The sequence below is a fragment of the Apium graveolens genome, chromosome 9 (assembly GCF_009905375.1).
Source record: "Apium graveolens cultivar Ventura chromosome 9, ASM990537v1, whole genome shotgun sequence".
Taxonomy (NCBI): Eukaryota; Viridiplantae; Streptophyta; class Magnoliopsida; order Apiales; family Apiaceae; genus Apium; species Apium graveolens.
The window spans coordinates 112,906,158-112,921,006 of NC_133655.1; the positions used below are offsets into that span (position 1 = coordinate 112,906,158).

Consider the following 14,849-nt stretch of genomic DNA (forward strand, 5'->3'; position numbering starts at 1 on the left):
ATTTCAAGTGTGATGGTCTTCATTTGAAAAAATGGTACTAGGTTGGTTTATGATGATAAATTTGTTCTTGATTTGATAGAAATACATAATCCTTATGATAGAATAGACTTGTATGTAGATCATTTTGATCTTGATGAATTAATTGATGTACCAAACACTCCAAAATAAAATCCAAGTAAGACTAGCCCCCCTTAGATACAATGTTAGAAATTGAAACAGTTAGGGGAAATAATCAGAGTGAGCCAGATAATGAGAGTGATGGTGTCTACTTCAGTGATGATTCAGAGGACCCTGATCATCCAGACTTTAAAAACATGGGTGACAGTGAAGATTCTGAAGAAGAAAGCTTAGTTCCTGATGATTGTGTGAGTGATGAGGAAAAACAAGTTATAAAGTAAAATGCTAAGAAATTTAAGGATGGTATGTATAATTTTATGAATATACCCACCAAGTCCCCTAGTGAGGAGTCTGAGTTTGATTCTCAAATTATGAGGTCTCTCTCTTCTTCAAGTGAGGATGAGAATACTAAGATTGGTTATGTACGTCCACCTATCCAAAAAGAAGGAAAAAATTGAGAAGCAAAAGAAGTATTGGTGGTGTTCCAAGATGGGAGGTTGGTCAAAAATTTGTTAACATGGCAGAGTTTAGGGACCAAGTGAGAACATATGGAGTTAGTGAAAGAAGAGTTGTGCGGTTTATAACTAATGATGCACGTAGGTGTCAAGTAAGTTGTGAGGCTAAGTGCCCTTTCTACATATGGTGTAGCAGGGACAAAGATGGTCATGCTTGCACAATCAAAACACTGGTGGACAGTGGACACACACTTGTGCACTAAGCCATACAATAACAAAATGGCAAATGTTCAGTACTTAGTGGAGGTATTTGGGGACAGAATTAGGAAGAATCCACAATGGAGCTGCAAGGAGATGGCAGAAACTATCAAGAATGAAGTGGAGATTGAGGTCCCTAGAATTAAGATTCTCGGGTTAAGGAAAGCTGCACTTGAAGGAGTTGCAGAGAATCTTAAGCAGCATTACTCTAGGGTTAGGGACTTTGGCCATGAGGTTTTGCTAAGTAACCCCAAAAACACTGTGAAGATTTCAACTACAAGGTTTAATCCAGATGACCCTGTCAAATTTAAGAGAATATATGTGTTATTTTGCATTGAAGATTGGATGGAATGAAGGGTGTAGACCAGTTATTGGTTTAGATGGTTGTTTCCTCAAAACAGTCACTGGTGGGCAGCTACTAGCAGCTGTAAGGAGAGATGGGAACAATCAAATATTCCCAATATGTTATGCTGTTGTAGAATCAGAAAATACAGATTCATGGAGATGGTTCATTGGTTTGATGAGTGATGACTTAGACTTGAATGAGGGGAGGGGCTTGACTGTTATCAGTGACAGCAAAAAGGGCTTAAAATATTGTGAAGGAGCTTCTACCTAGGGTAGAACACGGATTTTGCACAAGGCATTTGTGTTCCAATTTCACAAAAAGGTAAAACTCACCATTTTTTGATTTTTATGTTTCTATTTTGTGATATTTTGTATAACTGACCATTTGATATTTTGTGTAGGTTCCCTAGCTCTTTGTTGAAGAGGATTTTTTGGAATATTGATTGGGCTGCACACAAGGTGGTATATACCATATCAATGAAAGAATTGGAGAAGCACTCAAAGGCTGCTTATGCACATTTATCTAAATTGGATCCAAAAAAGTGGTGTACGGCATTTTTTTTTCACCCATTCCTTGGTTGATAACACAGACAACAACATGTCAGAGTTTCAATTTATGGATAATCAATGAAAGGTAAAATGAAATTTAATATGTATTTCATGCATTCTATAATGTATTTTACCATCTGTTTCATGCATTTTATTATGTATTTCATGCATTCTATAATGTCTTTTATTATGTATAATAAATTGTAGGTTTATGCCATTGTTAACTATGTTGTAGAAAATACACTATAAGTTGATGACAAGAATAAGGCAAAAAAAGGATGACATGATGAAATCTGACCTTCAGATTTGTCCTAAAATTAAAAAATATTTGGACATCTTGATCACTGAGTCAAGGAAGTGGTCTGCTGCATGGGATGGACATAAAAAAATTCAAGTTAAGTTAGGCACAAGATCAGTGACAGTGGACCTGGATGCAAGAAGCTCTGATTGTAGGATGTTTGATTTAACTGGCATTCCTTGCCATCATGCCATTGCAGCAATTCATTTAAGGAGGTACCAACCTGTTGACTATGTTTCAGAGTACTATAAAAGGGAAAAATATTTGGCAACATATCAATACTCACTTGAAGCTATGAAGGGGGAGGAATACTGGGACTTTCATGCTATTGAGGAGTTGTTGCCTCCAGACATACCTAAAAAGCTTAGAGGAAGGCCTAAGAAGTTGAGAAGGAGAGAGGCATGGGAAAGAGGGTCAAGGAGTCAAGCAACACCATCTCAAGGTGTTATCTTACAAAGGTTTTCCAACAAAAGGGTGATGCATTGCAGCAACTGCAGACAAGAAGGCCATAGAGTGTCAAAATGCTCAGGGAAAGATGAAGCTAAGGACACAGCTGGAAATAATGAAACTATAGAAAATGAAAAGTAAAATTCTGCTAGTAAAAGGAAGACACAAACACTACTCCAAAGAAGAAAGCATCCAAGGAACTAAAGAGACAGAAACTCACTGTGAGAAGGCTAGTGAAAGGGATTAAAATCAATGAACCACAAACACAATCTTCACAAACTGGGAAGAGCAAGGTCAAGAAAGCATCTTATACTGGTAAAGGCAAGGCACTAGCACCAGAATCTGAATCAAAAAATGAATCAGATCACAGTGAGAATGAGGTGTGGAGACTATTTGAAGATAATTATTTTGGGCATGAAGATGAATAAGGGAAACAATTGGTAGAAGAGAAAGAGACAGATGAACCATTGGTAGCAGATGAACTAAAAGATGATGAGTCATTAGCATTTTTCAAAAAAGTTCCAAGAAAGAAAATGTCATTGGTGAAGGGACAAAATGCAGATGAATGGAAGAAAAGTGGCAAAGACTATGTAGGTTTTAGTGACAAACTAAGGGGGCCTGTAGGCACTAAGGCTGTTTTCATGCCTACACGAGGCCTAATTCCTTTCAATCCTCCAAGGGGCACACCGCCAGCAACAACTCCCCTAGTCAGACTTGGAACCAGCAACAACTCAGCCAGAAATGCACAGCAAAGCAGCAGCAGTAGCACTAGAATGATGATGGGGAATCCTCCAACTCAGCAAAACCCTCCACCACCTCCTCCTCCTCCCAGCAACAGGTATGGACTCAGATTGAGTACTGAGCTCAAAAGGTTCAGAAGATCCAATTAACCTAGCAGACTGAATTATCTATCTAATGATTATGAAGTATCCATTTTCAGACTTCTAAATATGTAATGTTAAGTTCCTCATTCCAAGACTTATGTATTTTGGTTTTTGGTATTGTAAGACTTATCTATTTACCATCTGATTGTAAGACAGGGTATCACTTTTGGTATTTGGTATTGATGGTTAAATGCAGTTAATGAATTTATTTTCATAACCATTAATTTTTTAGTAAACATTATACTTTGGTTATTTATGCAAAGACCAAAATTAGGTCTACATGACCTTTTCATTCATTACAAAATATACCATACATTGAGTGTTACCAGCCACTACTAAATACCATTCACTACTACTACCTACCATGGCACATCAACAATTACTACACTACAACTACATCAGCATTAACACAAATGCAACCCCTATCACAGCTAAGACAATGCAGATCTTCAATTATTTTTTCGGGTTTGATTTGTCAGCCTCCAACTGAATTCTTGCATCAATTAACAGCCTCCTTTCCTCCTTCAAAATCTTTCCTTTTTCAACACTTTCTGCTAGATTATCTTCAACAAGTTTCAACTTCTCCTCTAGATAGATTCTCCTGTGATTTAAGTGAGTAATCATTTCCATTGACCTGGGACAAAAATCTTCTTCAAACCAATGAAAGAAATGGCATCCTTCTCCTGCCTACATTTCCAAAAAACAAATTGCTTTTTACAAGTACATAAATCTTAAGTTAAAAAAAAATAAACAATTACCTTAGGAATTGCATAAGTGTAAAAACGTCTTCCCGGATTTTTTAAGGTCCATGATACACGGATTCTAGCTCGTCTCCCACATAAGCACATTTGGTGCTCTTCCTTTTTCACCAAAGATGAACTACCGCTGCTTCTTCCCATGGGGCTTCTGTGTGTCGACATGTTACCTTCAATTTTGTGCAATGAATTAAAGTATTAAACTGATATATGATGGACTTAGATTTCTACTAATTTAAGTTGATGAACCCTAATTTATACATGCATACAGAGGTTGTATATCTTATATAGTCGTTATACAAAGGTTACATATCCACGTAGCAAAAATCGGACCATTATGTTCACTCTGTCCAACTACTCACTGCCACGTAATATTCCCGTCAGGTCAACGACTCTAACTAACGGGACTTCCATTATCGTCAACTAGAGTGATGCAAGTGAGGTCCCGATAACTACTGTGTGTTTTTTGATATATGGGTTTGAGTTAAGTGTCCATATCGATATTTAATCTGTTCTTTTTGTTGCTAGAGAGTAGTTTAGACACAGTTTTGCATATAAGATCAAAAATTTATCTCGTATTACCGAGGAGTCTGGATCCTTTGTCCCCTCCCGTGTTCCTAATATATCTCATCTCTTACTATTGGCATATTAGGATACACGGAAGGGGAGAGAAGATCCAGACTCATTAGGTATCCGTTAGGTTACAAGTCAAGAGAATGGAACTATGATTGTTAGAGTACTGATACGTGTATACAATCATCAAATATTAATAAACCGATACAAGAACTGTAAATCGCCTCGATTTTTCAATTTCTTATAGCATGTTGATGGGGGGAAGATAATTAAAAATAGGTATAGATAAGTGGAAATAGAAAAAGGATGGAATGAAAAGGGGAGAAGTGCTGAAGCAGGACAAGGCAATGGGAATGGGTTATGGGAACACCATGTCGGCTAAGCGCTAATCTCAATTTCTCATTTTTCTTTCTTAAATCACATCCTGTGGATGCTCCAACACACACACACGCACTATACTCTATCAATTATCAATTACTTTACTAAGAACAAAATTATATGCATATCATGTTTACTATTAGCAATAAAAAATGTTAGCATCTGTTTTTGGCACTTTGAACGTGTCGCGTAATAGTAAAAGAAAATGTCATTAACAAAGACAGTGTAATCTGGTGGAACAGATAGATGGAAGTTGGAACAGGGGATCTGTATATATGTGATGATCTCTGGAAATTGGGTAGAATCTTAAATGTGTTAAGATGCTAAAGCTGATTTAACAAATATCGATAATGCACTACTCTTTGCCTGTTTTGTAATTGTTGTATGTTAACTTGAACCGGTAAATCTGGAATTGGAGGATATCATGAGCCTGGAAGTGAGTAGATGGGATTTGTTATTCATGAGTTTGAGATGCATGTGAATATGGAGATACGGCATCATCCTGTTCCAATCTTTTTCTTTTGTTGTAATCAAATCAGTTTTACTTGGCTGAGTAAGTATCTTGTCTGTCCGGAAGCAGTAGTCAGAGACAAACACAATCGTCGTAGATTCGCTGTTCAACTTCAATCTCTCTAACATCCTACGGCTACATGTGGAATATGTCAAGGGGAAAAAACAAGTGTTATACAGCTGGTACTACAGGAGAAGTCGTTTATCGAATAGAGGTTTCTTTAATAGTAATACTCTTAATCTTGATTATCATATTAGCTTAACTGTTAAGAGCTGTTTTCTTATTCCCACAAAGAGTGAAAATACAAAACGACCATCTCAAGACAATAGTAAAAAATTTATTTAATATTTTATATGTCTTAGGCATATAATGTGTGTGGAGAGAGTATTTGAAGATTTGTTGTATTCATACGACTTGTCGCAACGAGAGGAGTGCATGAGACACGCATTGCAAAGCTGAAAGTTCCCTGTAACCGTAAGTAGCAGAACAAAAGAGGAATCACGGGCATAGTGTTGATAAGTAGTATATTAATAGGAAATGAACTTAGCTCAAACACTTGTTTGTTTCCCTTGCTATAATAATATTCAGTTCATGGCGCAGTTTGCACGATATGCGAGTTTAATAAATATCATACTCCTCGTAATAGTGAAGTTAAAGCAATGACAATGGTGCTAATGAATACATCCCGAGGCGTAGGAACACTGAATCAATCAAGTGATATAAAATAATAATACACAAAGCCATTAAATATCCAGCAACACGTACTGGTGTACTCCAATGTACCAAGGCAGAGCCTTGCTACGAACATTCCTTTCGTTGCCTAAATTACGCCTTCTAATACAATGTATTTGTTCCCGTGCTAATCAAAGTGTTTGCAAGTACTAGATGACATTAACTAACTTCAAATTCTGCTTAAAATCACTCTCAACTTTTAGCAGAAGCAAGTGATAAGTATCAAGTACATGGGGGCAGCTGCAGTTGTGCTCGCACTTCTCTATCCAATTCTGCCTCTAAACTCTCCACTTATATTTGTTTTTTATAATTTAACCTTACTAATACTAAATACAAATCTGAAATCAAGCTGTCAACTACAAGTACCAAATTACAAAATACACTTTCGTAGTTTGATATAACCGCTCTCATCTACTATCTAATAATTTGGAGCTACTGTCTATATATGTTCGTATATTAGTTTTATGCACATCCTTTGTGAAAAGTAGTTCTTACAACTTCAATTTCAGTCATTCTTTCATTTCTTTCATTCCTGTCCCAATCTCTCCAATCATAAGGAATATCTGATCTTTGTCCTAAAACAAAATTACCAGAAAAGTATGGCATAAAAAAGTTATGAAAATAAAGACTACATTATAAAAATAAAGACATTCGTACAAGCATCCAATATGAAAATTACAGCTAGAATTTAGTAGATTAAGTTTAAACTTCCATCCCAATTGCTCCAGCTGATTCTCACAACATGATCATTGTGAATATTTCTAAGAAGAATTTCCCAAGAGCTACATTGGCAGGAAAAAATATATAAATCAAAGGTGTCCGGTGCAAATGTATGATGTGCGAGACCAAAGAGAGATTAACAATCTTCCAAGGTTATCCACCACAAGAAGAAAGCACTTCAGAAGGGGTACAGCAAAGTAATCCCTCAATTGTACACCATGTACTTGGGGGTGGCACTAAACTTCTGATACCCCTTGATGACTTTGTTCACAGCATCAAGGAAATCCTTTTCTGTTACAGTTTTCCTTCTTGCTCGAATAGCATACATTCCAGCCTCTGTGCATACACTTCTTATATCCGCTCCTAAACAAAAAGGTGTATTATTTACATGACAAAATACATGTGCATAGAAAAGAGGAAGGCGCCCAGCTGGCTCTTATAAATATTTAAGAGAAAATTTGGAAAACTTTAATATAATAAGAGCAGCACAATAATGTGAACAGATACTCATTTGTAAGGTTATAAGCCATATTTGTCAAAAAAAAAAAAAAGAGCAGCACAATACAACACTGTGAAAGTTTTCCTAGATTAACAAACAGTAATGACATACAGACACTTCTAACGGCAAACCCTGAAAGTCAGCTACCAATCCCCCAGTCACTTTAAACTTAGTCTGCTGTCAAAATCATATTAACAATAATGGTCAGGCAAGGTCAAAAAATAAATATTCCTAGAGCGAGCAGCCTCGATTTAAATAACCTTTCAATATAAACTATGCAAGCCAACCCTTTCATACTTCTGTTCTAACTCTTGGTTTTTACTTTAGGTTGAATTCAGGTTTATCCTAGAAAGGCTCCATCTCTGGGGGAAATTTTTTTGGTGTACATATAGAAGCTTGTTCTGGGAAACTGACTTTGTTATTGCATCTCGTCAATGTATAATTATGACATGCCACTCAAGGCCATGTCTATCTCAAATGGGTCCATCGTTTGTAGAATTTTTTCTATATATATTAAAGCTTGGTCACAATGACTCTATACTGTATCCATCTTATAGTTTTTTAACGTGTAATTATAGATAGATATAGTTTTTGAAAAGCCCAACTTTTTTTGCAAATTATTCATATTTTCAGCAGAAATTAAAACATAGCAAGTAAAAGCTTATGTACGAAGTCATACCTGTCGAATTTGGACAGAGACGAGCTAGGAGTTCAAATCGAATGTCCCTTTCACAGTTCATAGTACGTGTATGGATCTTAAATATCTGTGTCCTACTTTCTAGATCAGGTAGGCCAAACTCAACTTTACGATCTAACCTCCCAGGACGAAGCAACGCTGGATCAAGTGTGTCAGGCCTGGAAAAAACAAATGATTATATGGTTGGCAAGTTACAATTGTAGATAAACCAGTTCAGGAATCCAGAAAGACATGTTTAGAGCAAGTCCAACAATGTCTTAGTTGGTTCTTTATAAACATTATAAAATAAATGAATCTTAGTGATTTAAGACACTAATTTATATTTTTTTCAACTCCAACAATAATCCTTATACTCATTCCTTATTATTATCATAATAATAAATTTGGAAAGAGATGAACATAAAGTGGAAGAAAGAGAGAGAAAATAAGTCAAATCAAGAGAGAGAAATTATTTTATATTGATAGAAATAAATTAATGGATGGCTAGTAGTTCCTTATTAATAAGGCATGAGAAGCATGTCTTGGTGATTTAAGGAATTACTAAGACACTCTTGGAGCATCATTTTGTGACATATTTCTTTTATTAAAAGTTGGGACGTCATTTAGAGAGCCTGCTGGACTTGCTCTAATCGACATCCTAACTACACACTACAAAAAAAAAAAAAACTAAACCACTATGCTGAGATCAACTGTTTCTGTTTTATCTTAATCTATTTCTTTACTTTATTTTACATTCAATTCATTCTACTGAATATTCTCTTTGTGTCTACATTCTATATTCTACATTCTGCTTATTTTCAATTCCTTTTTATCTATCAATCTTTACAGCCTAAAAACTCAAACAGTAACCTATATTAACTAGCCCTTGAAAATTTAAGTTTATCGCGAGAGCGACTGAAAGTGGAAATACGAACACAACGAATATAAATTTAATGAGTTTAATGTTGAAGACGTTACTGTCAAATTCGGTACTTTTAAAAAAAAAAAATCTTTTTAGCAATTTTTTTATTGCTTTAGTTAAGACCAACCGAGTTTAAAAAAATGCACGGGGTCCACCCTTGTGCGCACTATTCATTGGCTATATACAAAAAGATGTGATCTTAACCTGTTTGTCGCCATCAGAACTTTAATATTTCCTCGTGCATCAAATCCATCAAGCTGATTTACGATCTCAAGCATCGTTCGCTGGACCTCATTATCTCCACCCACACCATCGTCAAATCGTGCACCTCCAATTGCATCTATCTCATCAAAAAACACTATGCAAGCCTTCTTTGAACGTGCCATCTGCCACAAAAAATGCATTAGTTGTATTCTAAATAACAATATGTATGAAAGATTTTGAAAATATCTTGTAACCTGAAACAGTTCGCGAACCATGCGAGCACCCTCACCAACATACTTCTGAACGAGCTCACTTCCAATTACACGAATAAAGCACGCATCAGTTCTATTGGCCACAGCTCTAGCTAAAAGTGTTTTACCCGTTCCAGGAGGACCATAACAGAGAACTCCCTTTGGAGGGTCAATTCCAAGCTTAACAAACTTCTCAGGATGAAGCATAGGTAACTCAACAACCTACAATTGAACAAGAGGTAACAAAAATAGGTACAAATCAACTTTGTTAATTAAAATTTACATGAATGTAATACGTAACTGATATTAATTTTTGACATGGAAAAAGATATTATCATAAACCTCTCGCATTTTCTCAATCTGTTCCTTGCATCCACCTACATCGTTATATGTAACATCAGGCTTCTCCTCAACAGTCATCATAGTGACACTTGGATCAATTTTTGGAGGCAAGGGGATCTGAATTTGATATTTGTTGCGATCAACACTGAAAAAGGAATGTACATTGAGTTACTAACGCTATAACAGAACCTTAGAACTATGCTTCAAATCCATGAGCCATTCTAACTTCTGATGACAATTTGACCTTTTTAAAGTATCTTCATTTGACTTTACAGTGCTGTGCAAATAGTCAGTATATACATTAAAGTTTGCTATTGCGAGGTTTAATATGCAAGCGTATTAAACAAGGTTATCACGGCGCCAAGTCGACCCTCGACGCCTGAGTACCTTCGTAAAGACTAGTCGATAAGTCGCTCGACTAGTCGTAAAAAGTCGACAAAATGTTCATTATACATATAATTACTTGATTTAATTTATAATATAATTGAACATGATAGTTTTATAATTAAAATCAAAAGTAATAGAATAGTAAGTTCAAAATATGCACGGTACACCATAATTATTGTTATGAAGACCCCAAGTCAGGTTACAAGACTCTTGGGCAACCTTCACGTCAACTAGTCGACGACAAGTCGGGCTTCGAGACTCTCGGCCCATGAGTACCTTCGCGTCGACTAGTCATCGACTAGTCGTCTTCGTGATAACAATGGTATTAAATCAACTTTAATTTGAAAAACATCAAACTGAGTTTCCAACCCATATGGTTAATCTACTTTGGAATTTGGATAAGACACCAAACGCTAACAAATCATCAAATATATAATACAGGGATAAATTTATTATTGCAACTTAGTTCTTAAACATATAAACACAAATAGACTACATTTTTTGGTTAATAATCATAAAGTATTGCGTATGCTATCAAGTGCATCTTAAGAGACTAATGTCATGAATGCCATTGGAGAAGAATAATTATAATTCAGGTTAGTAGGCCCTCTACTGAACTATCAGCACTAAAATAGTAGTAGGATTCTTGTTTAGTCCTCAGATATCCAAAGATCGTGAAACAAGCGCAAACATACACAGAGCAAGAGAATTGATTAATAAACTGCTTTAGTCTATGACATTCTAGGACCTAGGTGATAAGGTGAACCCAATTCCATATTATTCCAATATGTTACCTGCTTGCTTCTTAGACAGGAGTGTTCCAAAATGCACATCAGTAGCATTTTTATGGTCTCAGTTAAGCTTTAGCTGCTCTGAACTCAGCACAATATCAGCATTATGTTGCAGTTGGCTGTCAGTTACTAAAACATGCCAGCCATGGCTCAACTACTAAGAATAGTATATGTTTTAATGCCACAGATTTTAATCACAAGAAACACCATTATTTCCAATGACGATAGATATCATATTATTATTCCACTCCAATACATACGAAATTGTACTACGCTATACAACATAACACTGAAATCCACCATGCAATGTCTGAGTGACAGAACATCCAAAAAATTAAATATTTGGTAGATGGAGCAAGTACCCAACACGCATGCCCTCTTCAATATCAGTTGGTGAAACTTTGTCTCCCAATCCGACAACAAACTGCAATCATAAAGAATTGAAAGTCAAAAGACAAAGCATTGATGGACTAACAAATAGAGTTCTATTAGATATGTAACACTCTTTATAGAGAGAGCTAGTACTAAAATGAAACATATTCATGCCCTTGGCAATATCAAAGTTTCACAAAGATAGCAGGGTGTAAAAGACAAAAGACGAATCAGTGTAAGAAATATTTGGGGAATCACCAAAGTATTATAAGTAAACATAAAAGATAACAAAATCAAACACAGGGTTCTAAACAAATAGCATCATTCACTAGCTCAATGACCATAATGCACTGAAGAAAAACACTTCATTTAAATGAAAAAGATGCTGATATAGCTCCAAGGTTGAGGCACACTGATATGAACGGTTGATACTAGCTTTGCCTAGCCTAATCAACAATCCGCCAATCGGGTCAGATTCGGTCAGGTTTCAGGGCCGTGCTTCATATTGATCCCTTTCCTGTCTCTCTAAAGACAATTACACATTTGATGCTAATAAAATCTAATTTATCTTTAAGATATATCTTATCCGACAAGTACATATATTTCATGATTGAGGCATTAATTTTCAATATTCCAAAGTAGCTTCAACCATATAAAAAAAAATTGTGCTTATAAAACCACGTCCCACCTGTAACCCTATCCCACGGGAAACTCCATTCCAACTTGCAAAAAAATTGAAGGAGCAAATGTTATTTGGAAAATGGGTTTTGAAACATTTTATTAGCTGGAGTAGATGATTACTCCTACCATCTTAATTCAGCTGCGCATCTTCTCTTTTCAATCTGACCCAAAATAAATGATCTTTTCAACATGTACTGTCAACTTGGAGTGATTATTTATATCACCAATGTAGAAGATATAAAACCTTCCACCAAGCCCAAATACCATTATTTATCTACGTGGTACACCAATAGCTACCAGATAGGAACAACTAGTCATAGTCAATTTACGTTATAAATGGTGCATGTCTGCCTAACACGTATATATGTTAATGCTTACGAGTTCACTACTCAATTGTCGTTAACTGAAAAAGAAAAGAAAAATATACAAAATAAACTGATAAAGACAAAAACTTGCCTTTGCAATTTGCTTAACGTTTATAACATATTTTGCATCTTCCGTGTTTGGGTTGATTATCTTTGTGCATCTTGCCACCTGCATGCAAAAATTAAACACCGCAATAAGAAAACAATATCTTTGTTTGAATCAAACAGAGCAAGGAAGAAACAATACCTGAAGTGGTTGCTCTTCCTGCATCATTTGCTTATCAGAAACAAGATCCCATTGGCTTGGTGCAGCCAAACCAGTATCAGACTCCTTAATACCTGACAAGGCATAACAAATTGACCACGGGAACTACACTTTACTCAAGAAATATAAAGAAAAGCCAAGTTGCAGCTTGAGGAATTTTAAAATTGTTTTGCAATATTAAAATTCCTAGTAAGAAAAGTTTTTTTTTAATATCGTAGGTAACCCGCAGCCGCTACCCTTTGGGTGCGCACTGGGTAAACGTGAACTAAGATAAACCGCATTTAAGCGACAGGCTGTGACTCAGGAGGCATAATCATAAATTCTACTCCCGTGGGATTCGAAAAGCTTTATATCTATACACTATCGGTTTGGAAGTATCAGTATCTTATAAATCTACTTTGGCAAAAGAATTGGACATGAATGTCGTACTTTTTGATCAGGCACACACTAATTTTATGATAACTAAAATAAATTTGCGAAGAATAAAAGGTATACCGCAAAGATCATTGATTTTCTTAGCCATTTCTTTTATCTCTTTTTCCGCATTCTTTATTGTGTTTGAATAAGGCCCCAATCCCTGCAGAGACAGGAAATTTCATAAGACGTAAAGATAAATAATCTGCAAGTAAAATAACAACCATCTCTAATTAAAATGTAATTGCAGAACCAGTGAATCTGGAAGTTCTCCTTATTAATACATACTACTAGCAGGACAGTTAACCTACAATCAAATTTCGATCATCTCCTTATTAAACCGACAATTAAATGAACTTACCACTGAACTGAAATATAATAGAACAGAAACATGTAATCTGCAACAATAATTTCATTCCGCAATTATAAAAGCAACCATCTCTAATTAAAATGTAATCGCAGGACCAGTGAATCTGGAACATCTGCTTATAGTATGTACTAACCGAAAATCAAATTTCGACTCCTTATTAAACCGACAATCAAATGAATTTACCACCGGATTAGAATATAATGGAACAGATACAAGTAATCTGCAACATTAGTTCCATTTACTGACCTAAATAGCTATCATTTAAAAAAAATAATCAAATAAAACAGAAACAGAGTTATGTTTCTGTTTGACTTGTTAAAAACTAGCAAAAATCGCAAATTGATCCAAGATAGTTAGTAGCAAAGTAAGATTAGTTGTGTAATTAGATCTTGATACACATACATTGAGAGCTCGCAATTACAAAAGTAGTGTGTTTTTAATGAAGTAAAATGGAGAAATCAAAGAAGGTAGAGTTAGGGTTTGTAAGTGAATGAATACAAAACATACATAAGTTTTGAGGAGAGCGATATCGTCCTCGTCAAGAGGCTTGGGGTTCTTCTCGTCCTTAATCTCATCTTCAACGCTTCCTCCCATTATCTCTCTCTAGACTCTCTCTCTCTCTCGACTCTCCCTCCCCCTTTGCTTAGGTCGTCTGTTAATCTTGTCTTGCGCAACAAAATACCGTCGCTCACTCGCTCCTGTTTAATCTTGTACTGTAATTCTTTTTTAAAAGAAATGTTTAATCTTGTACTTACGGTGATGCTGCGTGAACAATTATATATATCCCGTATATAATTGAAGTAAAGGAGATAAAATGGTATGATTTGGTCGTCAAGCCTAATATTGTAATTATAGATTGATAATTACTCATTAGTGGTGTGCATAGGATTTATAGATTGATAATTACTCAGTAGTGGTGTGCATTGGATTCATGGGTCGATAAACCTAACCCTAATATGAAAATAATAATAATTTTAAGTCTTTTTAAATATATGATTAGTTATTATTCTTTTTATTTGTATCAAATATAGTTCAAAAATATAATAACTTTACAAAATCATTAATCTACATACAATAGACAAATATTCTTAATAATAAAACTATTATAATTAAAAATTGAAATATAAATTTAATAAAATACTATATATTATATTTATTTCATTTATTTTAATATTTTATTATAATAATTAATAATCTGTATAACAAATACAATAGGTAATTAATTAAAAAATTAAAATATAATTACACATTCTTAAATGATATAAAATAATATTAAAAATATTATATA

The 14,849-nt window shown here is 35.0% G+C and overlaps 2 protein-coding genes across 2 annotated transcripts; one reads left to right on the forward strand and one right to left on the reverse strand.

Moving 5' to 3' along the window:
- The first annotated feature begins 200 nt into the window (after window positions 1-200).
- On the forward strand, window positions 201-2,610 carry LOC141685490 (uncharacterized). Its single transcript, XM_074490585.1, has 6 exons — window positions 201-394; window positions 562-724; window positions 867-1,064; window positions 1,171-1,337; window positions 1,577-1,637; window positions 1,960-2,610. Exons 1-6 carry the CDS (start codon window positions 201-203, stop codon window positions 2,608-2,610), a joined length of 1,434 nt encoding a protein of 477 aa, XP_074346686.1.
- A 4,305-nt stretch (window positions 2,611-6,915) lies between these two features.
- LOC141683880 (26S proteasome regulatory subunit 7 homolog A) lies at window positions 6,916-14,291 on the reverse strand. The gene is made up of 10 exons (XM_074488672.1): window positions 14,069-14,291; window positions 13,273-13,354; window positions 12,760-12,851; window positions 12,604-12,681; window positions 11,457-11,518; window positions 9,917-10,061; window positions 9,578-9,796; window positions 9,324-9,505; window positions 8,201-8,376; window positions 6,916-7,385 (listed from the first exon to the last, which is right to left on the reverse strand). Exons 1-10 carry the CDS (start codon window positions 14,153-14,155, stop codon window positions 7,228-7,230), a joined length of 1,281 nt encoding a protein of 426 aa, XP_074344773.1. The 5' UTR covers window positions 14,156-14,291; the 3' UTR covers window positions 6,916-7,227.
- Window positions 14,292-14,849: the final 558 nt, after the last annotated feature.

Bases quoted from the DNA above. Each gene is read 5' to 3' on its own strand.
- LOC141683880 (XM_074488672.1), bottom strand. From the start codon at position 14,155: ATGGGAGGAAGCGTTGAAGATGAGATTAAGGACGAGAAGAACCCCAAG. The intron at 11,519-12,603 runs GCAAGTTTTTGT...TTATGATTGCAG, and splicing joins ACGTTAAGCAAATTGCAAAG to TTTGTTGTCGGATTGGGAGA. The intron at 9,797-9,916 runs GTTTATGATAAT...GTTCAATTGTAG, and splicing joins AGATTGAGAAAATGCGAGAG to GTTGTTGAGTTACCTATGCT.
- LOC141685490 (XM_074490585.1), top strand. From the start codon at position 201: ATGTTAGAAATTGAAACAGTTAGGGGAAATAATCAGAGTGAGCCAGAT. The intron at 1,338-1,576 runs GTTCATTGGTTT...TATTTTGTGTAG, and splicing joins AATACAGATTCATGGAGATG to GTTCCCTAGCTCTTTGTTGA. The intron at 1,638-1,959 runs GTATATACCATA...ACTATGTTGTAG, and splicing joins ATTGGGCTGCACACAAGGTG to AAAATACACTATAAGTTGAT.